The 25,508-nt window shown below is 38.2% G+C and overlaps 3 protein-coding genes, 1 non-coding gene and 1 pseudogene across 4 annotated transcripts; 4 read left to right on the forward strand and 1 right to left on the reverse strand.

Annotated features, from left to right (window-relative positions):
• The first annotated feature begins 553 nt into the window (after positions 1–553).
• Positions 554–660, forward strand: LOC112083315. Its single transcript, XR_002897603.1, has one exon. It is a non-coding gene; the product is annotated as a small nucleolar RNA R71 (small nucleolar RNA).
• A 3,172-nt stretch (positions 661–3,832) lies between these two features.
• On the forward strand, positions 3,833–5,020 carry LOC112082853 (jacalin-related lectin 15). The gene is given in 3 exon segments (XM_024150442.1): positions 3,833–4,054; positions 4,764–4,818; positions 4,821–5,020. Coding segments are annotated over 3 exon segments (462 nt in total). The 5' UTR covers positions 3,833–3,847.
• A 1,588-nt stretch (positions 5,021–6,608) lies between these two features.
• On the forward strand, positions 6,609–8,776 carry LOC18010435 (jacalin-related lectin 18). Its single transcript, XM_024150440.1, is given in 8 exon segments — positions 6,609–6,845; positions 6,960–7,391; positions 7,483–7,552; positions 7,555–7,818; positions 7,853–7,911; positions 7,996–8,393; positions 8,395–8,449; positions 8,525–8,776. Coding segments are annotated over 8 exon segments (1,737 nt in total). The 5' UTR covers positions 6,609–6,638.
• A 486-nt stretch (positions 8,777–9,262) lies between these two features.
• LOC112082821 lies at positions 9,263–9,637 on the reverse strand. The gene has a single exon (XM_024150348.1). The coding sequence runs from the start codon at positions 9,635–9,637 to the stop codon at positions 9,263–9,265; it is 375 nt and encodes a 124-aa protein (XP_024006116.1).
• Positions 9,638–14,710: 5,073 nt separating this feature from the next.
• Positions 14,711–24,613, forward strand: LOC18010505 (annotated as a pseudogene).
• The last annotated feature ends 895 nt before the right edge of the window (positions 24,614–25,508 follow it).

Here is a 25,508-nt window from a genome sequence, read left to right on the forward strand (position 1 = left end):
CTTAGAGAAAATGCTAACACCTTGGTTTTGCACGAATGGTTTCTGCTGAAACTGCAGACCCTGATTTTGCACACCTGCTTGTTGTGGGTAGACTTGATCTTGAGGATTTTCAACATTGAGACTTCTGTAGGACAGGTTGGGATGATTTCTGTAATTCTGGTTGAATCCTCTGTTGAAATATCCTTGGTTCTGCACGTAGTTCACCTCAGCATGATGTCTTTCTGAATCATCTTCAGCAAATTCCTGATACAACCTCTCATCGCCAACATTGTCACAAAATTTGACAGTCTTTTGATTTCCGTTCAGTAACAAGGCTATGCTGTTGACTTGGTTAGTCAGCTCGTCTATCTTCCTAGACTCAATGCTATTGATGTGTCTCGATTTGTCATACTCAGGATTGCGCTGGCTGGAACTAACAGAGAGATTCTCAATAAGCTCATATGCCTCCTCTTTAGTCTTTGTCATGAAATTACCATTGCTGGCAACATTCAGACAATTCTTTGCTTCCCAGTCTACTCCATCATAAAAAATGTTCAGCACCTGCTCATCTGAGTAACCATGATGAGGACATTCTCTGAGATACTCTCTGAATTTCTCCCAAGCTTTATTGAAAGACTCACCACCATTCTGTTGAAATTGAGTGATCTTAATCCTTAGTGATGCTGTCTTAGCCTTGGTGTAGAACTGATCTAAGAAAGATGACTTGATTGCTTCCCAAGAAGTCAAAGAACCAGGTTCAAGTGATTTCAACCATCTAGCTGCTCGATCAGCCAAAGAGAAAGAGAAGAGTTTGCACTTCATATAGTCTGCAGGGACTCCATTTGAGCTTGTGGTACTGCAAATCTCTTCAAATCTCTCAATGTGATCCATGGGATTTTCTAAAGCCTTCCCATAGAACTGTTGCCCAATGAAAAATCCAAAAGACAGGCACAATTCCAGCTACAGCAGTTGCGGCTTGCCTCTGAGCCTCAACTTGCCTCTGAGCTTCAGCTTGCCTCTGAGCTTCAGATGCAGCTCGTGCTGCAGGATCATCAGCAGCATTTGGATCAATGAGATCATCACGAGCAGGAGGAGGAGGGTTTTTGGGGTTCCCATCATTATCGAACAGGCCCTGGAGATTCAGATCATCTTGATTTTGAGCCATGTTTCTCCTTCTTCGTCTGTTCTCACGTTCTAGTTGTGCTAGCTCCTCGTTGTTCAAATCCAGCAGGTTTTCAGAACCGTGGCTTCTGGTCATAAATCTGAAACACACAAGAAAACAAAAATAAAACAAATTAGCAAAAGAATAAGAAAAACTTAGTCTGAACTTTCGTCCAAGACTCATAGGCACTTAATTGGTCCCCGACAACGGCGCCAATTCTTGAAACACTTCAGGAATAATCCTAAACTCTACTGCAAGAGCACAGCAATCAAAATAGTATTTTAGGTATCGAAATCCACAAGAACCAAGTATATGCTACGGGAATGCAGAAAGAAAGTAAAGCTAAGCCTAATGACAGAGTTTTTTTTATGGTTTTAAGACTTCTAAAAACTAAGAAAAACAAAGTTGTGAGATGTAAATTCAAATGAGAAAAGCGCTAGGTCTTCAGGTAATTCGCAGGAAATCAAGACTCACTAAACAGATTATCGAATATGGAATGAATTAAAAACCGTTCTCGAACTCAAACATAAGCGTCTAGCTAACCCACTATCGTGGCACTAGCTACTATGTCTAATAACCTAAGTATCTAAACTGTCGTTTGACCTTAGAGTTCTAGACATGCTTTCTGGTTTGATAAGTTCACAAATCACCTTAGCATCAGCTTTCGTTGGCTAAGGACGATTTGCTCATCTAAGTTCTGTCAGGAAACCTAAATCACTTTCATGTTTAGATTAATCCTAAGAACATAAACTAGGTGATCAATCTAGTCTAAGCCTTAAACTCAAAAATAGATGAAGAACTCTATGTGATTCCCTAATCTACAAATTCAATTTAGTGATTCATGAAAATCCCTTGAAACCCTAAAAACCTAACTGGAGAACTACTCAGACATAGAAGCAGATGAAACACAGCAAGATGGAGAAGAACTCATGTTCAATAAAATAGAAATCCAAAAGGGTTCAGAAATCTTCTCAGAGATGTAGAGTCAGAGATTCGTCTCTCTAATCTTACAAATTGCCAAAAACTCAAAAAGTCTGAATAGAATAGAAAGCGTGTTCAGAAAAGTGATAAAAATAGGTTTAAATAGGTCTGCAGTCGTACAAGGCCGAAATCAGAAGAATTTGGGCCGAAACAGGAAAAATCAAAATTTCCTTCTTTTCTGAGGAGGTGGAACGATCGTGCTGAAATATCTGGAACAATCGTTCCAGCCTTGATCGATCGTGCCATCCAGAATTGGTCGTGCTGGAAAATGTTTGCAATTTCTGGCCGGATCGTTCCAGCTGGCCGGATCGTTTCAGCTGGCCGGATCGTTCCAATCTTTTTTTTTGCACTTTTTGCCGTTTTTGCTCCTAAGTCTCCAAACTCCGTCCTGAAACGTTTTCTGACCTGAAATGACTCTAAAAAGACTAAAAGACTCGAAAAACACTCGAAAAACAGGTTAGAATGCGTTAAAAACGTAATACATCATTCGTCATGTGCAAGTTTTAGAGTTTAAGCACCTCAAAATTGAAACTATATATCCTCAACGATATGAGCAAAACTACCTCTGTTTAATATGTTTTTTTTTTTTTTACCACAACTGATCAATATGATCTGCTTGAGAGATTGATGATTCCTCTTATTTATTTATTTATTTTGGTTGGTATGAGGTTTAAGAGAATTTGTACTGTTAGATGTTAGACTAATAAACCTTTTGAGATATAACATGACGTTATAGAGGAAGAGGTAGCTTACGAGAGTGACAGTGATATGAACGTTGAGATTAATCTTGTTAATGAAGAGGAAGAAGAAGAATAAAGCCAAAGCCTCTAGGAGGTAAAGCATGACTATTTGCAGCCTATGTGGGTTGCATTCAGGCTCTGATACCATATTAAATTACATGTTTTTCTAACTCAAAACCAATTGAGAATAAGTGGATTGACCCATATACCTTATATATGTAGTATAATATTCCCTAATATTTGCTGCCTCTCGATCTCTGTGTTGCAATTTTTTGGTATTTTCTCTTAAGTTTTCTTTTGTTATTTCGATCACATGCGTTTATCTGAGTAGAAATCAGTTCGGGTTAGATGAATCCGAGCTTTAATGGAGTGGTGTTATATATGTGTCATTTTTTAGTATTTCAATTGTATTGAGTATTGACTAATATTGGAATATATTTCCAATAACTCAATAATCTGAAACAAGTAAATAATCAAGACAATAAGAAAAAAAACAAAGGAAGAATAAGAAAAAGACAACAATAAAGAAGAGAACACAATGAACAAAGTCAATTACCTGTTTTGTTTTTCGATGTATATGCTTAAAAGTTCATTTTTGGTGAAAATGAAATAATAAAGAATATTTGAAAAAACAAGTATTACATAATGAGAATATGGCAAAACTGCACGAAACATATCGAGACATAATCAAAGAACTTTTTTGAGAACACTAAACTGGTTCTAATCTCTTTTTAAATAACTTGAATAGGAGCATGAAAGCTATGGAATTGTCCTCTGTTTTCTTTTTAAATAATCCTCTGTTTTCTTTCTTCTCTGTATCTGAAATTTTGGATGATTCCTCTTTCCGAAAGGATAAAAACAAGAAAAATTGTTACTTGAATCAATGATTTGGATCATCAAAAAGCACTTGGAGCTAAAGAAAAATTCGAATTGTACTGATATATAAAAGAGTAACATAACCACTTCTGATTCAAATCGGTTTCCAATGGCCCAAAAGTTGGAAGCCAAAGGAGGAAATGGAGGCAAGGAATGGGATGATGGAGCCAACCATGAAGGTGTATCACAGACTTATGTACGAGAGGGTTGTCAAGGCATATTTGAGTCCATCAAGTTCGACTATGTCGAAAATAGACAACCTAAAGCTGGACTAATCCATGGTGGCTCGGCCTCGGACCATTGTTTCACCTAGTGGGTATGCCCTTCCATTCTCCTCTTTCATATGATTTCTTCGTCTATTCTTTTTGTGAGGTTTTAGTATTGATTTCAACCTCTAGTTTTAGCTCTTTAACCTAAACTACTTAGATCAATTGACCTTGATACTTAGTTTGTTTGTTGATTCAAGCAAGATACAAGAAAATTTGGTAACCCAGTTCCCTTTCGGTACGTCTGGGAAGAGGCGGTACTCTCAACGATCCACTATAATCAATCAAATGTTTACAATAATGAGTTTGTTTCTTCACCGTTAAACTCACGTATCTCTCTTCTCTCTTGTGTTTCATGTACCACAAAGAAGAAATACCAGAAACTAATTCACCTTAGTTCCCAACCGCAGATGATGCCTTAACCTGAGAAGATGAAGACGAAAGCTTAGAAACCCTTGACAGTGTATCTCTGTTTCTCTTCTCCTTCTCTCTTAATTATCTCTGCCTCTTAATTCCACGACTTATTCATAAAACCCTCGTTCCTCCTTATATACCAAGTAGAAGACTTTAATTCTTGTACGTAATTCTTTTCTTATGGGCTTGACTCTTGAGCCCAACACTTATGTAAACACGTGAGAAGACTTTAGCCCATGTGATAGTAGAGACTATCTGCTCACACTTTTTCTTGCCAATTTTGATTCTGCCTTTCCTCATCTTCATCTTTCTATCAAACAATCTGAATTGTTTTTCATATTGCAGTTTGATCTTAACCATACCATTGATGAACATATTCTATCTATAAAGTGTTACTAAGATAAGGTGTGATACAAGGACTTGTGATGAAAACCAACATCAGGACTTCTGCACCCATGGGTTATAACATTCGCCCTAATACTTTGTTTAAACTTGAAGTCAAAGGAAAAAATATCATTGGGTTTCATGGATCTTCTGACAAAAACCTTCACTCTCTGAGAGCTTATTTCGGAATGATTTCTCCTGCTAATTTGGAATACTAATATAGGGGTTCCACGGGAATGCTACTACTAATTACAAGCTTCATTAGTTTGATTTATGTTTCTTTTATGGATGCTCGAATCTGTTCTACTTGGTACTATCTGTTCTATTTTCTTTCTTGTTTTGGCGTGCCTTTCCAATAAGTCAATCGCTTGCAATAAAAGAGTGTTCGTTGACAAACCAGTTTCGACGTGTTAGAAAGATAAACATAATTGATCTGTGGATTGGACTTTATATGGCACTAAGTGCATTATTACTTCCATAGTTCTTTGACATTTAAAACATCAGAAGGGTAAATGCTCTTATTGGGTACCATGGATCGTCTTCTAATTCTAATCTTTGTGCTTTTGGAGCATATTATCAATAAAGTCAATGCCTGCCATCTCTGAAGTAGAGCAAAAACCGGAGCATATTATTTTTAAAGTCAGTGGGCTTCGTGTTCCGTTTTATACATTGATATGATTTCTGTTTAGTATATGACAATTTTTCTATATTCATCATTCATAATTCTGCCATCTTTGAAGTAGAGCAAGAGCCGGAGCATATTTATTAATAAAGTCAAATGGGCTTTGTGTTCCATTTCTTTCTTTTTTTTCGTTACACATATTGATATGATTTCTGTTTAACATATGATAATTTTCTATATTCATCATCCATAATTTTGCGTTATAATAATTTTATCCCGCGCTAAATACACTTGTATAGATTAAAATTGAACTCTTTATTCTTTTTCCCCCAAAGTTTTGTCGGTATTATATTGTCATTTGCTAATAGCAATTTGACAATTTGCCAATAATTAGTTAAATATGTATACTTGAGAAATAACCTAAAATCAACAAAAATTAGTTCTTGATTTTATAAAAGTTGTTAGACTATGAATACAAGTTGTTAGACTATGAATAATATATTGCAGGTTGCTTCAAAATATTACAAAAAAACCTTATTATTAAAAGACCAAATGAAGTCTTCACAGCGAACACTGTCTATCATTCACGATTGTTTTTTTTTTTAAACTAGACATTGTGCTACTTGCATGCACTATCGTATTTTATTTATTTTTTCTGTTTAACAACTTGATATTTAATATATAATAAAGACTATCAAGGCAAGAGTCGTTGGTAAAAATAGCCTATAGATCACCGTAACAATCTCTGTTCATCAACTCTCTCGCTCTCTCTCTCATCCAGCATCACAGGTCAGGTCTCTCTCTCTCTCCAAAATTGTTACAAAGCCTTAAGAATCATTCTAAACTGCATATGCGAGCATATAGAGCTGCTTGCATTTCACGCAAGAAATTTGGATCTTCTTCTACTCTGTTTCTGCAAATGGTCTTATCCTTTTGATTTAAAATCTGTTTGATCCTTTGCTTGAAAGGATTTTTTTTTTTGGTTTAGTTAAATCCCCACTGTAGAGAAACATAAGTGTGTATATATTTATTTTTTGAATGAATATCCAACAAAAAAAAAAACCATAGTTGCTACATCAAGTGCATCCTTGTTTTAAAGAATTAGGAAAACAAAATAATCAGAAACTCAAAACATAAGTTTCTATTTGTGCAAATTATTAACTAATAAACGCAATACGTACCCATCCATATATGAAGATTCAAATCTGTTCAACATGACGCAACGGTTGGAAGCGCAAGGGCTAAAGAATCCAAAAACCGACGATATGTGGGATTACGGATCCGATCATGACGATGTTACAAAGATTTGTGTACGAGGTGACTCTGAAAGCATAAAGTTCATCGGATTCGATTCTATCAAGGATGGTCAACTTACATATGGATCATTATGTAGATCAAAAATTCGAGGTTTCACTCAAACGGTAGAGCTTGGAAATTCTACTAATTAAACAACCTTTATATTTAGTGCTAATGTGGATACTATTGACTTGACTTTTTTTTCATATTCTAAATTTTGTTTCACCAAATTTTTGCAGTTTGAGATTAACCATCTAAAAGATGAACAACTTGTATCTGTTGAGGGTTACTACAAGGATAGAGTGATTCGAGGACTTCAATTCAAAACCAACTTGAGGATTTCTGAACTGATAGGATTTGAAGAAGATTGCACTAAATTTTCGCTTGCTGTGGATGGAAAAAAGATCATTGGATTTCATGGATCTTCTAGTGGAGCTGGACTCAACTCTCTTGGAGCATACTTCACATGGATTTCTCCTACTAGATTGGATGTGAAAGGAAAATATGGAGGCAAGGAATGGGACGATGGAACAGACCATGAAGCTATTACAAAAATCTCTTTACGAGGTGGACCAGAAGGTATACGATACATCAAGTGTGATTATGTCAAAAATGGACAGCGGGTATATGGGCAAGCCCATAGTGGCACAGGTGGAGGCTTCACACAGACGGTATGTATAACTTGGGAAATGTAAACCTTAGATATGATTTCGTGAGCATAACATAGTCTATCATTATATTGTTTTTTTTTTGGCGGTGCAGTTTGAGTTGAATCATCTTGTAAAAGAATATTTAGTATCTGTTGAGGGTTACTACGACGATAGCAAGACCGGGTCATTCAAGGAATTCAATTCAAAAGTAACATCAAGATTTCTGATCTGATAGGATACGACATAGGTAAGAAGTTTAGACTAGCAGCCCATGGGAAGAATATCATTGGGTTTCATGGAACTGCTGATAAGAATCTAAACTCTCTTGGAGCATATTTCACAACTTCCCCTGTTATTAAAGTGGAATCCAAAGGTGATACTAACATAGGTCAACTTTGGGATGATGGAACCTTTGAGTTTGAGGGCGTAAGAAAAGTGTACGTTTGTTTTACTATTACCCCCGGATTATGGTTATTGTCTTCGTCTCATGGTAAACTTCGAAAATCCAGGCAAAGAGCCAACGAGTGGACAAGAAGCGGAGGTCATGATTCCTACAACTATAAATATTCGTCGACCAAAAATATGCTATCCTTCTTATATGATTTTTTTTTTTTGTTTGTTGCAGTTTGAGGTCGACTTTCCAAATGAACTCATCACATCTGTGGAGGGGACTTTGAACACTTTGTACACTACGTGGGTTTCATCGTTGACTTTCAAAACATCATAAGGGAGAACCTCTCCAACATATGGAGTAGAGACTAATAGTAAATTCGTGCTTGAGAGCAAAGGTTGTGCTCTTGTTGGTTTCTATGGACGGGTTACTGGTACTATTTCCTCTCTTGGAGCATATTTTCGTCCCCTGCCTCCTACTCCCGATAAAGATAAAGTACTAGAAGCAAAAGGTGGTGAAGGAGGATCATTTTGGGACGATGGCAGTTTTGATGGTATTCAAAAGATATACATAGGATTTGGCGAGTTGGGTAGTGTTGCTTTCGTCAAGTTTCTGTACGAAATGGACTCTCAGTGTGGTCGGAGATGATCATGGGAGCAAGACAGTTCTTGGAATGGGATATGAAGAGGTGATTACTAACAGTTTTCTTATAAAATCAATATTATTGATCAACTTATTTATTGGGATTTTCTTGTTATTGTAGTTTGATTTGGGAGACGATCCTAGTGAATACCTGATGTCAGTCGAGGGTAGTTATGATCTAGTAGATGGAGGGAAATCTGAAGCTATAGTCATGCTTAGGTTCAAGACCAATATGCGAACCTCTCCAACCTTTGGAACAGATTCAGGCACAAGTTTCATACTCCAAAAGGAAAATCACAAGATTGTTGGATTCCATGGAAAAGCAAGTACCACGCTTCATCAAATTGGGGTTCATGTCCTACCCGTTACATAATCTCATTATATTTATGAGCTCGAAGAAAACATGCTCGAGCAAGTTTGACCATCTTCTTTAATTAATCATCTCCTATCTTGTACTCTATTTTTGTATAATTTATTATTTCCTATGCTTTCTGGCGTATAAATTTCTTATCAAACTAAAATCAGAGAAAACATATACAAAAAAACAAAAGCAGAGCTTCAAAGCTTAGGCGTTATGTAATTTATCCGAAGTCATATAAGTTCTCAGATAACAAAAATGATAGAAGCACAGAGCTGTCAATGGCTTATATGATTTTGGATAAGCAGATCTTCAAGCAGCATATTGATAGAACGATGAGGGTGGATCAACGCAAGGGTGTGAAAACCCTTGTGACAAGTTCACAATCTAGTCTCAAAGAATCACACACATAAAACATAGATTTAATGTTTACTAAGTAGGAATTCCATCTAATTTTTTTTTGGCTCAAAATCAACTCATTCATTACCCAATAAAATATTCCTACAAAGTCATTTTATCATCCTCAATAAAAAGGATAATCCATTCAGACATACACGAATACAGTTTAGGAACATCATCCTGAAAGGAGTGAGTTTCCTGAGCTATTATTCTATCTGCCACACGATTTCCTTCACGCAGAGAAAACACCAGCTGATATGCTTGAACTCGGGGGAGAAGCGTTTGAATGTCTTGTTGCACCACACTTAGGATTGGCCGAGGGTTCTCATCCATCATCGCCTCGACTAACATCTTGGAATCTGTTTCAAATATCACCATGCGATAGTCGAGATTGGTTACCGTGAGGATAGCCCATCTCAAAGCCTCAGCCTCAGCTTCCAAAACTGAATTCAGTCGCTGTAAGGTTCTAGCTCCCATCCACAATGCTTGAACCTGGCAATCCCTCAATACCCAACCGATCCCACATTTATCATTCTCCTTGGACCATACAGCATCCGGGTTGCATTTAAGCCAATTACCGGGGGGTGAGATCCATTTGTGTTGAGTATTCGCAGGAGGGTTGACATGTCTCCTCTGTTCTTCTACCACTTTCCTACTCTGTCATTCCTCTGTATCTTCTGCGGCTTTCCTCACTGCATCCTGACAGTTATGATCTTTCCCTTCAAAGAGATAGTCATTCCTGTTTTTCCACAATCTCCATAAGATCCAAGTCATCAATTTCCCTGCTTCTTTCTCTCTTGGATGGTCTTTTGCTATATTGAATACTCGATAGAAGTTTGTGAAAAAGGAATCTGACATCTCTCCCTCCGAAGAAGCGGGAACCAGTGAGACAGCCCACACAAGCCTTGCATAAGGACAGGTGAACAGAACATGATTCACAGTTTCAGGACCTGATTGACATTGTCCACACATAGTATCCTTTGCAATATGCCTGTAGACCAAATTTGTTGCTACAGAGAGAGAGAGAGTTACTTAGGCATTTCCAGAGAAAATGTTGAACCTTTGGGCTTGTATCTGTGTTCCAAACCATTTGAAAGAGTGCATCAAGGCTCGGTTGATCCATTTCAACAGGACTTTGCTCAGTATTTAGGATATTAGTCAGCATCCAGTATCCAGATCTCACCGTATAATGCCCTGATTTCAAAAAATCCCAAGCGTATGAATCTTTGCAGTCCACTCCTCCCGGCCTAATTTTCATTTTTTTTGCCTGCAGTCCTCTTCCATGAACACAGATTCAATCAATTCCCTATTCCACTCTCTCAAACCTGGATATACGAGATCCTGAACCTTATTTATTCTTGATACTCCATATTGGAGACTTGGCATCGTCCATTTAGCGACTTTAATCGATTTTGCAGGTTTTCTCTCAACCCATTGATAACTCCACACTGAGGTTTGAGCCCAATTTCTGATTACAACTCTTGTTCCTCTTCTCAATAATCGTTGAGCCTCATAGATGTTTTTCCAAGCATACGAAGGTCTGGAACCGAGCTTGGTTTTCAGAGGATCAGATTTATGGAAATACCTTGCTTTGAATACCCTTGCCATCAAAGAGTCCGGGTATGATAGCATACACCACATTTGTTTCCCAAGCATAGCCACATTAAAAGCTTCCAGATCCTTGTAACCCAAGCCTCCATTTTTCTTTGGCTTGCTCAACTGATTCCAAGCCCTCCAATGCATTCCTCTCTGCTCATGATCATTCTTCCACCAGAAATCAGCCATTATCTGAACTATCTCCCTGCAAACTGTTTTTGGAAGAAGGAAGCATCCCATTATGTAAGTAGGTAGAGCCAAAGCAACAGTTTTAAGCAATACTTCTTTCCCAGCCTGAGAGAGGAATCTATTTTGCCATCCCAACACTTTACTATTCAGTCTTTCTTTCAAATACCCCAATATAGAGATTGAGCCTTCAAATGATTCAGGCAACCCCAGGTAAACCCCTTCTCCACCCTCTTGATGGATACCCAGCTTCATCTTTACCTCCACTCTTCTATTCAGGGACATTCTTGCCAAAGCAGACACTGGATTTTTGGTAATTTAGATAAATAAAACAAAGCCTAAGTTGTAAAGAGAAAAACTATGTTTTCTTATATCCCAAAAAACTGTCTATGTACAATGAAAACAAGGACTATTTTATAGCTCTTACAAGATAATATGTACAATAAATACATTCAAAGAATGAATTCAAATTTAAACAAAATGAGAATAATTAGCTAAATCAAATAATGGTCTTCTTGCCACCAATCAAGCCTTTGACTTTGAATGAGATTCTTTTCTTTTGTGAAACTATGTATCGAAGATGAGATTCTCATAATAAATCCAGACATGTATCGAAGATATATTTTTGAACGGATGTACTGCAAAGAAAACGCTTACAGTCGCTGAACAGCGTGTAAGTTGTAAGCAAGGGGATTCTTAAAAGTGTGAAAGTAGTGGATGTGAAAGTCGAAGATGGAAAGAAAGCGGATGAGATGATGCTATATAAACACTAATTAGAAGATTGAAGATTGATTTCTTGCTTATCTGACTCAGGAAAAGAAGCGCCTATGGCCAGAGCGCTACTATATCTATCTCTTACTGGAAGACACGATCTCTGGTCCACCTTTTCTTCGTGTGCTTGTTCCTTACTGATATCTGTCGTTGTTAATCACATCCTTTGATTCTAGATGACTCTACTAGACTCTTTATCTTAAAACAGCAACTTTAATATGCACTGGTTAATGATTTTGAGTTTTGTGATTAATCCACAAACTCTTTAAAAAACAATTTTTTTTTTTTGTGTCTAACTCTTTATAAAATTATTAAAATATTTTTAACTTTTGTTTTGATATATGTTCAAATAAAATAAAATAAATAATGATGAAAAAAATATTGTAAAATCTCAAATGATTTTTTTTTTCTTTGAATATATGTTGGTTAATGATTATTATTTTTAACAAATAATATTTTTAATATTATTATATAATGAAAAAACAAATACAGTACTTTTCAATGATTTTTTGTTATTTATGATGATATAGTAATGTAACAACTTACAAAAAAAATATTTTTCTTAATGACTCCTTCAGTAATAATATAGAGATACACATAATAATGATATCTGTTTAACATATAAAATTTTTCTATAGTCATCACTCATAATTTTGTGTGATAATAATTTTATCTTGCGCTACTACACATATAAATTGAAATACAACTCTCTAAATTTTTTTTTCAAAGTTGGAGTGGTATCATTTTGTCATTTGCTAATATCAGTTTAACAATTCGTCATAAATTACTTAAATATACATTGAGAAATAACCTAAACTGACACAAAGTTAGACTAACTAAATACATTATTGCAGGATTAACTGCTCAGATATTAAAAAAAACATAATATTAAAAGACCAAATGAAGTCTTCTCAGTGAACATTGTTTATAATTCACGATTTAAAAAATAGACATTGTGCTACTTGCAACATTATATTTTTGTTGTTGAACAACTTGATGTTTAAAACTGACTATATTATATAGAAAGTGTAACATCTCGATTTCTGATATATATGAAAAAGTTTATAAGAATTGATTTGGTTACCTATGTCAATAAAGTGTATTTATCTTTTCCGATCAAGTGTGCTGAAAGAATAAGCGTAGTGATGCTGGAGTAATCTCAGGTTGGGTGACCTACCAGGAAGTACTCTATGATACTATACGAGTGAGGACAAAACACGGGGAAAAATCATGTGGTGATTGCAGGGACAGTAGACAAATCTTACGAGCCTTCTGGACTAACGACTCCCGACCATCGAACAGTAGTGGGTCAACGGGCCTAGAAAGAGAACGTTGGGCCAACGGGCCTAGAGAGAGAACGTTGGGTCCACGGGCCTAGAGAGGGCGTTGGACTCACTGGAAGGGACGGTTGGGGGGAGGGAGTTAGGATTGATATCGCCGGTCCGCGTCTGGTCCCTAAAGGGAGGACGGGATCGGGGTGTCACAAGTGGTAACTGAGCCGACACCTAATCACGTGTGTGGACTCACACCGTCTAGGTGAACGATCCTGGTGCGTGAGCACTCTGTGAGTAGAGAGAGAATTCGGGGACGAAATCTTTGGAAGTCGGGGAGAGTTGTAACATCTGGAAAGGCTTATAAGAATTGATTTCGTTACCTATGTCAATAAAGTGCACTTATCTTTTCCGGTCAAGTGTGCTGAGAGAACTTCAGAGTTAAGCGTGCTGATGCTGGAGTAATCTCAGGATGAATGACCTACCGGAAAGTACTCTGCGGTACCGTGCGAGTGAGGACAAAACACGGGGAAAGATCTGGTGATTGCAAGGACAGCAGACAAGTCTTACGAGCCTTCCGGACTAACGAATCCCGACCGTCGGACAATGGTGGGCCAACGGCCTAGAGAGGACGTTGGGCCAACGGGCCTATAGAGAGGACGTTGGGCCCACGGGCCTAGAGAGGGCGTTGGGCTCACTGGGAGGGGCGGTTAGGGGAGAGTTAGGATTGATATCGCCGGTCCGCGTCTGGTCCCTAAAAGGAGGGCGGGATTGGGGTGTCACAAGTGGTAACTGAGCCGACACCTAATCACGTGTGTGGACTCACACCGTCTAGGTGAACGATCCTGGTGCGCGAGCACTTTGTGAGTAGAGGGAGAATTCGAGGACGAATTCCTTGGAAGTCTGGGAGAGTTGTAACATCCCGATTTCTGGTATATATGGAAAGGCTTATAAGAATTGATTTCGTTACCTATGTCAACAAAGTGCATTTATCTTTTCTGGTCAAGTGTGCTGAGAGAATTCCAGAGTTAAGCGTGCTGATGCTGGAGTAATCTCAGGATAGATGACCTACAGGGAAATACTCTGCGGTACCGTGCGAGTAAGGACAAAGCACGGAGAAAGATCATGTGGTGATTGCAAGGACAATAGACAAGTCTTACGAGCCTTTCAGACTAACGACTCCCGATTGTCGGACAGTGGTGGGACAACGAGTCTAGAGAGGACGTTGGGCCAACGAGCCTAGAGAGAGGACGTTGGACCCACAAGCCTAGAGAGGACGTTGGGCTCACTGAAAAGAGCGATTAGAGGAGAGTTAAGATTGATACCACCGGTCCGCGTTTGGTCCCTAAATGGAAGGCGGCATCAGGGTGTCACATTAAGAATATGGAAGCAAGAGTGGCGTGAATATTTAATCATCCATTGGATCAAAGAAACAAAACTTGTGTATAATTGATACCTCCATGGCTTAGCTTATAAATCACCATAAAAATCTCTGTTCATCAGATCGCTCGTTCTCTCTTTCTCTCTCATCCACCATCACAGGTCAGCTCTCTCTCTCTCTCTGATGGTCTTATCCTTTAGATTTAAAATCTGTTTGATCCTTTACTTGAAAGTTTTTTTTTGTTTTTTGTTTTTGGTTTAAATCCTCAATCTAATGAAACATAAGTGTGTATTGATGCAAATTATTACTGAGAAACACAATATATATGAAGATTATCTGTTCAAGATGACCCAACGGTTGGAAGCGCAAGGGGACCAGAATCCGAGTAGCCTTTGTATTTGGGATGGCGGATTTGACAGCGGTGATATTACAAAGATATGTGTATGAGGCACCTCTGACTACTTGGGATTCGAATATATCCAAGGTGACCAACATACATTATTTGGTACAACCTTTCGAGGTTTCACTAAAACGGTATAACTTGGTGGCAAACACTAACTAAACTCCCTTTATTTAGCTAATGTGGATATTCTTGATTTTTTAGTCTAAATTTTTGTTTCACCAAATTTTGCAGTTTGAGATTAACAATCTAAAAGGTGAACAGCTTGTATCTGTTGAGTGTTACTACAAGGATCCTTTTATTAAAGCCATTCGATTCAAAACCAACTGGAGGAGTTCTGAACTGATAGGATTTGTAAATGGTTGCACTAATAAGTTTTCACTAGCGGTGGATGGAAAGAAGATCATTAGATTTCACGGATCTTTTTCCGGAGCACTTACTTCTCTTGGAGCATACATGACATGGATTTCTCCTACTAGATTGGATGAGAAAGGGGGATTTGGAGGCGAGGAGTGGGACGATGGAGCAGACCATGAAGGTATTACAAAAATATATGTGCGAGGTGGTCCTGGAGGTATACAATACATTAAGTTTGATTATGTCAAAGATGGAAAAAAGATATATGGGCAAGCCCATGGTGGCACAGTTGCAGGTTTCACGCAGACGGTATGTATAACTTGGGAAATGTTTACTGTTAGATTTGATTTCCTGAGCATATCATTGTTAACGTAGTCTATCATTTAGAGGCGTTTACAAGTTTTGGTTCTTTCTGAGTTTCTATTTACAAAATTTAGCACTTTACTTTTAAGTAGCTCTTTTTTTAGTGCAAGCTTGTGAAATTCCAATGCAATCCTTACAAAGCATAAGCGATAGAAATACTGGTTTAATATAAGTGTGTATACCGGTTCCTGTTACAGCATCTCACTCGAAATCCTTTTTTAAGTCATTTTTTTGAAGAAGCAGTTCTCCAGTCGCCATATTAGAACGTTTTCATTTCCGATTAAGATATTATGATTGATCTAAATAAGGAACGTTAGATGAATAATCGTTAGACATCTATGGGTCGCTACAACAGCGGGATCGATTCGGCGTATCTACTCCGAGTATCGATTAAATTTGCCGGCGAGATCATTAATATACTAAGCGAACGGCGGCGGCTATTAATTATGGTCGTTGATGTAACTTGTGTGGTCTAATATGGCCGGAAGCTTTAGTCAAAGTTGGGGGTCAGTATTGATTATTAAATTGATGTAACTTCTTTGAATGCTTTGTAATCTGATAAAGTGTACGTATCCATGTGATAGATGGCTACGACGAAAATGGTAGTAATAGTCAGGTGGCGTGTACATCTCCATGTAACGAATTAGGCTGTTATGCATAGAAAACTAATTAATCTGTTATCAAGTGTCTGTAATTGTATATCCACACAATCATTACGTGTGCATGCCAAAAGGTGTGTAGACATGTGTACCAGACCATATTAACTTTATGAGTCCATGAATAAATGGATAGTGATAAATAGGTCGTTAGTAAACGTTAAATATGAATTTGGCAGAATTATAGACATAGCCACAAAGTCATTATCAATCCGGCTAAACTATGAACATATGAATTGTACGAATTTAATGTGCTATGGACATGGCCGCTGCGGATATATATGGAGATATCCACTATACATCACTGTATAGAGACAGTGGATATAGCCAGTTTCATAGGAGACTAAACTATGAATAATGTGATTTTTAATACGGCAACGAGCAATGTGATTATGGAAAAACTATGGACATAGCCAGTTTAACAGGGGCTAAACTATGAATATCGGGTGGATGTATACAAATAATTCGTCGTAACTTGAGTCTGAGTGTGTGGACACGTAATTCGTTGTTATACATATCCATGTGGTTAGTGAACGTGAATTGTGAATTTGGCAGAGTTATGGACATAGCCACAGAGTCATTATCAATTCCGGCTAAAATATGAACGTATTAATTATACGGATTAGACGTGACCATTTAGATTTATGGATATGTATGACTGAATACAAATACAACATTTTGTAGTGTGAACTTTGGAAAATTATGGTCATATCCTTTTCATACTCACGTTTTAACTTTATGGATATGTACGTATAGATAGAATGTAATCATGTTTTATGATACGTTGTGAGTATATCTGGGTAATATCCATTACACATTTTTGCATTGGAAGACATCCTAAAAGATGTATAGAGACAATGAATACAAGACGGGAAAAGGTCAACGTGAATTTTGAAAATCAATGTGTATGTGAAAAAGAATCTAAGTTTAGCATGTTTAGATCAGTAGGACCACCATACAATGCAATTTTTTCCCTCATTATGGATATATCCATAGGATTTATGAAATAATTTCCCGGAATATGTAAAGGGTATATCATATGATGGGTATTAATGTGGTCTAGATGGAAAAATGATTTACGGAGCATCATTGTGTGTATTTTGGGAAACGATTTTGGAAAAGAGTATGGATATACCCACTTACGTGTACATATTGATTTTGTGGGAGTGGATAGTAAGTGATGAATGGAGACTATGGACATCAGAAGACAAAGTGCAAGTGATAATTTCGTAATCGCATATGGATATACCCAGTTGGCTAAGTGATGGATGGAGCATAAATGGGTGTGGTGTATTTGGTGTGGATGAACAACAAACTTAGCGGCATATGGATTCATGCCGGTGTCGTACCCAGATTTTTGCCTTGTTTGATTCATACCCAGAATCATGCCGATTGCGTATCCAAATGAATTTTTTTTTTTTATTGGAGTATTGTTCGTACCCAGATTCTGGTGAGGTTCGGGGGTCACTGACTCAAACAGAAGCAATTTAAGAAAGAAATATGACGTTTAAACTGAAATAATTAACAGGAAATTCAAGTTTAAGGCATCCCATTAGAATAAAAAAATTCAAAAATCGAGCCTATGATCAATATGTATCGAAATTCCTATAATCTCAAAAAGGAAATGATATATTTCCACATCGGAAAAGGAAATAAAAGCTCAGCGAGACTAACAAGGGAGGAAGAGAGGATAGTCCGCCAGACGGAAGGAAGTAACACCGGAGGCGGAGCTGTTCTTCTCATCGTCGCCACCGGCGGTCGCGTGATTATTTCCTCCACCGTCGGAGAAAGCCCAGAGAGGTGAGCAAGGCTGCTCAGAGGAAGAGGAGACGAAAATCAGAGATATCATGCGACTGGCTGAGGAGAGGTAAGGGATTTGATCCAGCGGCCATGAACCGTCGAGATCCAAGTCATCAACATCCATCAGAAGCTCCCTTGACCTTGACGCTTGAGGAGTGACGCCGTTTCTGGCGGTATTATCATCGGGCTCGCACATTTTCTGGCTGGTTTCTAGAATTTTCTCGGGAAAGTTTTCGTCTGCAAGTTCGATTCGTTAATCTCTTTTCTTCGATTGGATAGAGAAAATGAACGAGAAAGGTCAAACAAGAGGACATATCGGTCGAGGACATGTATAACAATTGAACTGGGTGTCGATGGTGACAGTTTTTCTATAAAGGTTATCCTTCCATTCCGAGACAACATCAATTCATCGTATAAATTACAGTTGTCGGTTTATATTGATTAATATTAGCCGGTTTAGAATGTGAAAGTTAATAAGGGGTTCATGTTGTCTTTTCACTAGGCAAATTGTTAAAAAAGTGCTACTCATAATGAAAGTACCAAGAAATGTAAATATAAACTCAAAAAAAACTAAGCAGTGTAAATTTCTCTATCATTTCTTTATTTATTTTTTTGTAGTTTGAGTTGAACCATCTTGAAAAGGAATATTTGGTATCTGTTGAGGGTTACTACGATGATAGCAAGTCCGGGGTCATTTAAGGGATTCAATTCAAAAGTAACATCCAGACTTCGGATCTGATGGGATACGACACTGGTAAAAAGTTTAGACTAGCATCCAACGGGAAAATCATTGGGTTTCATGGATATGCAGAGAAGAATCTAAACTCTCTTGGAGCATATTTCATAACTTTTCCTATTACTAAATTGGAACCCAAAGGTAATATTACAGATGGTGAACCTTGGGATGATGGTACCTTTGAGGGCGTAAGAAAGGTGTCATGCTAAATTACGACAACACATGCAAACTGATAACGATTCAGAGTGGAGAAGATGGGGAGGTCATAATTTTAAAACTATGAATATTCGTCGACCACAAAAATGTTAGCGTTCTTATATGAAAATATTTTTTTTTAATTTCAGTTTGACGTCGACTATCCAAATGAAGTCATCACATCTGTGGAGGGGACTTTGTACAACGAGAAGACGTCCACGTGGGTTTCATCGTTGACTTTCAAAACATCAAAAGGGAGAAGCTCTCCAACATTTGGTAGAGAGACTAAGAGTAAGTTCGTGCTTGAGAGCAAAGATTGTGCTCTTGTTGGTTTCCATGGACGGTTTGATAGTTCGATTAGGGCTCTTGGAGCATATTTTCGTCAAGTGCCTCCTGCTCCTGATACAGAGAAACTAGAAGCAAGAGGTGGTAATGGAGGAGCTTCCTGGGACGATGGCGTTTCTAATGGTATTAGATTTATATACGTTGGAGAAAACGAGTTGGGTATCGCATTCGTAAAATTTGTATACGACAGGGACGATCGTATGGTGATGGGAGGCTTCGAATCGAACTTGAGATTTAGCTCACAGCCTCACAATCTCTCACGAATTGAATGTGAAACAATAAGGAAGAAGACGACACACACGATTTACGAGTTCGGGCTCTTTAGAAGAGATAACACCCTACGTCTCGGCCTGGTGAATCAAGCTATCAAATCCAATACAACCACAATCTCTCTTCTCTATTACAAGCTTAACAACTACAGAGAAGAGCTATATATATCTACACGCTTTGACGATGGATCAAAGTCAATTACAATTAACAGACCGGTTTTACAAAACCGTGAATCATGAGAAGCCTAAACCAACATTCCCAATTAGACCAACCCGTCTTTGATTCAAGCTCTTAACTAAGATAGATTTTCATCACTTAATTCAACAAATCTCCACCTTGATGATAATCTGTCTTGACTAGCTGCTCTGTTAACTCAAACGTGTAGCTTCACCAGGGCTTTACACAACAAATTAATGTTGTTTCAATCCGAGAAAGCTCAAGGCCTTCTCAAACTTATCCACAGGAAGTCCTTTTGTAAGCATATCAGCTGGGTTCTTAGCTGTTGCTATCTTCAAGACCTTCACATCTCCTTGAGCCACCACATCTTTAATGAAGTGCAACTTCCTGTCAATATGTTTCGTCCTCTCGTGATGAACACTGTTCTTCGCAAGGCACAGTGCACTCTGAGAATCACACCAGATGTCGACTGACTCCTGCTTAAAACCAAATTCTTCTGCGAGTCCTTTAAGCCATATGCCTTCTTTTACTGCTTCTACTAGCGCCATATACTCTGCTTCCATCGTGGACAACTCGACAACGTGTTGAAGCTGTGACTTCCAGCTGATGGTGTTTCCTCTGACTGTAAATACATAGCCAGAGATCGACCTTCTCCTATCCAGATCAGAAGCAAAGTCCGAATCACAGAAGCCTTCAACCTTGAACTTATCCCTCTTTCTAAACACCAGTTTCAACTCTTGAGTACCCTTAAGGTATCTCAAAACCCATTTGACTGCCGAACAATGAACTAGACCTGGTTTACTCATAAACCTGCTGACAAGCCCTACTGCATAAGCCAGATCACACCTGGTTCCTATCATGGCGTACATAATGCTTCCTACAGCATTCACATAAGGAACATTATCAAGTATCGTCTCCGCTTCATCATCCTTGATCGCAGACAACTCAAACTGAGCACCAATCGGGGTTGACACTGCTTTTGCATCAACCATGTTAAACACCTGAAGAATCTTCTTCACATAACCTGCTTGAGATAACCTGAGAACTCCACCTTTTCGATCCCTTTCAATATCCATACCTAAGATCCTACTGGCTGGACCGAGATCCTTCATCTCAGACCTGTTTCTCAACATTTGTTTCACCTTTTTAATCTCATCCATGACTTTAGAAGCCAACAGCATGTCGTCAACATACAAGAGTAGATAGACTATTACTCCTTCTCTAACTGTTTTGATGTACACGAAATGATCAAATTCGCTTTTAGTGAAACCCTGACTAACTACAAACTGATCAAAACACCTGTTCCACTGCCTTGGAGCTTGGTTGAGACCGTACAGGGCTTTCTTCAGAAGACATACATGATTCTACTTTCCTTTTACTTTGAATCCTTCTGGCTGTTCCATGTAAATCTCTTCCTCAATGATACCGTGTAGAAATGTCGTTTTCACGTCTAACTGCTCAAGTTCTAGGTCCAGATTCACAACGATTGACAGCAAGTACCTTATTGACACATGTTTCACAACAGGTGAAAACACGTCCTGGTAATCTATCCCTTCTCTTTGTGAGTATCCCTTTGCCACCAGTCTGGCTTTATGTCGCGGCTTTTCAACACCAGGGATACCTGGCTTTAGCCTATACACCCACTTACAACCGATTACTTTTCTATCCCTTGGCCTCTTTACTACTATCCAAGTCTTGTTCTTTTCCAATGACTTCATCTCCTCGTTCATACCTTCACCCCAAAGATCCTTCTCTTTGCTGTCTATAGCTTCTTCATAGTCCCTGGGTTCTTCAGTACTAACATCTTCTGCGGCCAGGAACGCAAATGCAGTATATCAAAATCCTGAAGTCTTGTCGGAAGTCTGATATCTCTCCTTGGCCTATCTCTTGCAAGCTGATATCCATCAGCATTACCATCCTGATCGGAACCTGCATCAGCTCCACCTTCTTCGGATTCACTGTCACTAACATGAACAGATTCTGAAGTCCTGCTTTGCTGAGACCTGGACTTCAAGTTTTCACCCTCAGATAATTTCTCCAAACTAACAACAGCTTTTACTCCTTGTTCCCTCGACACATCAGCTCCACCTTTTTGTTCAGACCCATTCTCTTTTATGTCCTTATAGACTTTGTCTTCCACGAACAACACGTTACGGCTTATGACACATTTGCCTTCATTCAGAAGCCAAATTTTGTATCCTTTCACACCTGTTGGATAGCTGACAAAAACACCCTTTAGAGCCCTCGGTTTAAGCTTCTCTTGATCCTTGTACACGTAAACCAAAGAGCCAAACCTTCTAAGATGTTTATACCTAGGCTTCTTTCAGAGCCACAGTTCTTCAGGTATATTACTGTCTATAACCACAGTTCATTATAGTCCTGTTCATTCGCTCAGCTACTCCGTTCTGTTGTGGAGTGTAAGCACAAGTTCTGTGTCTTTCTATACCAAGGCTCTTGCAGAAGTTGTCAAACTCCAGGTTGCAGAACTCCAATCCGTTATCAGTTCTAAGACACCTTACTCTCTTATTTACTTGATTTTCTACAAGTTTCTTCCACTCGCAGAACTTCTCAAAGGCCTCGCTTTTAGACAAGAGAAAATGCACCCATATTTTCCTTGTATGGTCGTCTATTACTGACAGAAAGTATTGCTTGTTTGACAGACTAGATGTTACATTCTGAGACCCCCACAAATCAGCATGAACATACTTTAGAGCCTCATCCGAGTTATGTTTCCCAATGTTGAAGCTCAACCGCTTGTGCTTTCCCATTACACAGCTTTCACAGAATTTCAACTCTCCACTCTTTCTCTTATCAATGATGCCCTTCTTAACCAGAATTTGCAGATTCTTGAGACTCATATGACCAAGTCTCTGGTGCCAAAGAGCAGTTTCATCTTTTGAAACTTTCTTTGTTTCATTGCTGTTTACTTCACCTGCAATTGTCTTTCCATCCAGCAAATACAAGGTACCAACTAATGTTCCCTGAAGCGCTAGTTTACCATTCATATAAAACCTAGTCTTTCCTTTTCCTACTGAGTGATCAAATCCTAATCTATCCAGAGTTCCAGTAGATATAAGATTCCTTCTAAGTTTAGGGATGTACCTTACGTTGGTCAGAGTCTTGACAGTACCACCATAAGCTTTGATGTTGATGGACCCGATACCTTTCACCTCTACGGAGTAATCGTCACCTAGAAGGACTTGTCCTGAAGCAACTTCTTCAAACGTGGTGAACCATTCACACCTGCACGTCATGTGATAGGAGCACCCAGAGTCTATCACCCACTTGTCTTGATGCCATTTTTCAGATACGGTAAGAGCATCTGGTCCTTCGAAAGCATCAATCACTACAGCCGCTTCTGCAGTTTCTTCACCTTCCAACTTCCTTTTCCGAGCATAGCAATCAGCCTTCTTATGCCCCTCCTTCTTGCAATACCAGCAAGTGATCCGTGATCCTGATGCAGATCTTGATCTGCTTTTACCCTTCCTTGGTGTTGCTTCACGTTTGTCAGATCTTTCTCGTGCAGTGTAAGCATCACCAATCTTTTGTGACCCAATCAGTTCTTTTACTTCCTTTACCTCGATCTCTTTTGACTTTGCAGCGTTTGTCACAGAGTTATACTGAGATGGTAAAGAACTCAGGAGTCGTATGGTCTGCACTTCCTCTGACACTGTAACATTCACACTACTCAAACCAGAAACTACTTTCAAGAAATCATCCACATTCTCATCAATGGATTTAGAATCAGCCATCTTGAAAGTGTAGAATCTGTGTTGCATATGAATCCTATTTGGGAGAGTTTTCGAATTGTATAACCTCTTCAGCGTAATCCAGATCGATGATGCATTCTTACAATCTTCCATCTTCCGCAGAACATGATCTCCGAGATTCAAGATCAATATATTCATCGCCTTTTCTTCTTTAGCGACCCACTCAGCTTCTTCTTTAATCTTCCTTTCGTTGAAGATTTCTTCATCTTCTTCTTTCTTAATCTCGATCTTGAAGTGAGCTGAATCGGAGAGAAATTCATTTAATCCGAGAATCGAGAGATGAGCGAACATTCTTTTCTTCCACATTGAGAAATCGCCTTGACCGTCAAAGATCTTGATCTTAGTCTTCAGATCCGCCATCGATACTTCCGAGCCGACGAACCTGGCTCTGATACCACTTTGTTAGGATCGAGACTTCGAATCGAATTTGAGATTTAGCTCACAGCCTCACAATCTCTCACGAATTGAATGTGAAACAATAAGGAAGAAGACGACACACACGATTTACGAGTTCGAGCTCTCTAGAAGAGATAACACCCTACGTCTCGGCCTGGTGAATCAAGCTATCAAATCCGATACAACCACAATGTCTCTTCTCTATTACAAGCTTAACAACTACAGAGAAGAGCTATATATATCTACACGCTTTGACGATGGGTCAAAGTCAATTACAATTAACAAACCGGTTTTACAAAACCGTGAATCATGAGAAGCCTAAACCGACATTCCCAATTAGACCAACCCGTCTTTAATTCAAGCTCTTAACCAAAATAGATTTTCATCACTTAATTCAACAGAGATCATCATGGGGGCAAGACAATACTTAAAGTTGAAGAGGTAATTAATTCCTTTATCTTATAAATTAATATGTTCTTGATCAACCTATTAATTGGAGATTTTCTTGTTTTTGCAGTTTGAGTTAAAGGACTATCCGGATGAATATCTGATATCAGTTGAAGGTAATTATGATGTCGTAGATGAAGGTTATTATAAAAGTGAATCCGAAGTTATACTCATGCTTAGGTTTAAGACCAGTAAGCAAACCTCCCCAACCTTTGGAACCGAAGTAGGCACTAGTTTCATACTCGAAAAGGAAAATCACAAAATTGTCGGATTCCATGGAAAATCAAGTACCACACTTCATCAATTGGGGTCCATGTCATGCCCATTACATATTGATCTCATCATATAATATTTATGAGCTCGATGGAAACATTTTCAAGCAAGTTTGATCATCTCCTTTAAAAAATATCACTTAACTTGTACTCAACTACGTATTATTATTTCTTATGTTTTCTGGTGTGTAAAATTCATCTCAAACTAAAATCAGAGAAAAATATACAGAAACCAAAGCTTAGAAAGCTTAGAGCACATCGCTGAACCCCATTTGAGTCTCTTAACAATTTTTTAATATTAAATTTGAGTTTAGAGACCCGTATAAGAGATTCTCTTGTTTTGGATATCCAATGCTAAAAATCTTATGGAATTCTTCAAAAAAAAAAATTTATTAAAAAAAAAATAATTATTTCACTAAAAAAATACTTAATACAAGAACATCAAAACAAATAAAATATAAATTTTGTCATAAATTTTAAGTTGGCATCTTGATCATGTCCAAATTTTTACCATATATTCTCAATCAAATCGGCTTTCAATTGGTCAAGACATCATCTATTTATTTACATGTTAGAAAATTTGCTTACTAGGAATGACTATGCAAGCTGCTTTAATGCTCCACCAGTTTCACCTGTCTCGTCTTTTAAGATGTATTACCGTAAGCTGCATTGAAAGAAAAACAAATACATTTTTTAGCTCCAAATAATTCAACCGATTGATGCATATACAGACATAGATATTTCCAAGAAGTGATATGCTCAAAGTTTAATCTTTAGAGCTACTCTGCAAGAGCACAAATGTGTGATTGTAGTATTGCAGGGGTCGAACCACAGAGACGAGAGATTCGCTCAATAAACTCTATAGGCTTGAATTATGCTAAGCAAACACAATGAAATTAAAATAACAATGAAAGCAAAACAGTTGTAAATTCGATGGAAAAGAATTAGGCTCAGGGTCT

The sequence above is a fragment of the Eutrema salsugineum genome, unplaced genomic scaffold (genome assembly GCF_000478725.1).
Source record: "Eutrema salsugineum unplaced genomic scaffold, Eutsalg1_0 scaffold_7, whole genome shotgun sequence".
Taxonomy (NCBI): Eukaryota; Viridiplantae; Streptophyta; class Magnoliopsida; order Brassicales; family Brassicaceae; genus Eutrema; species Eutrema salsugineum.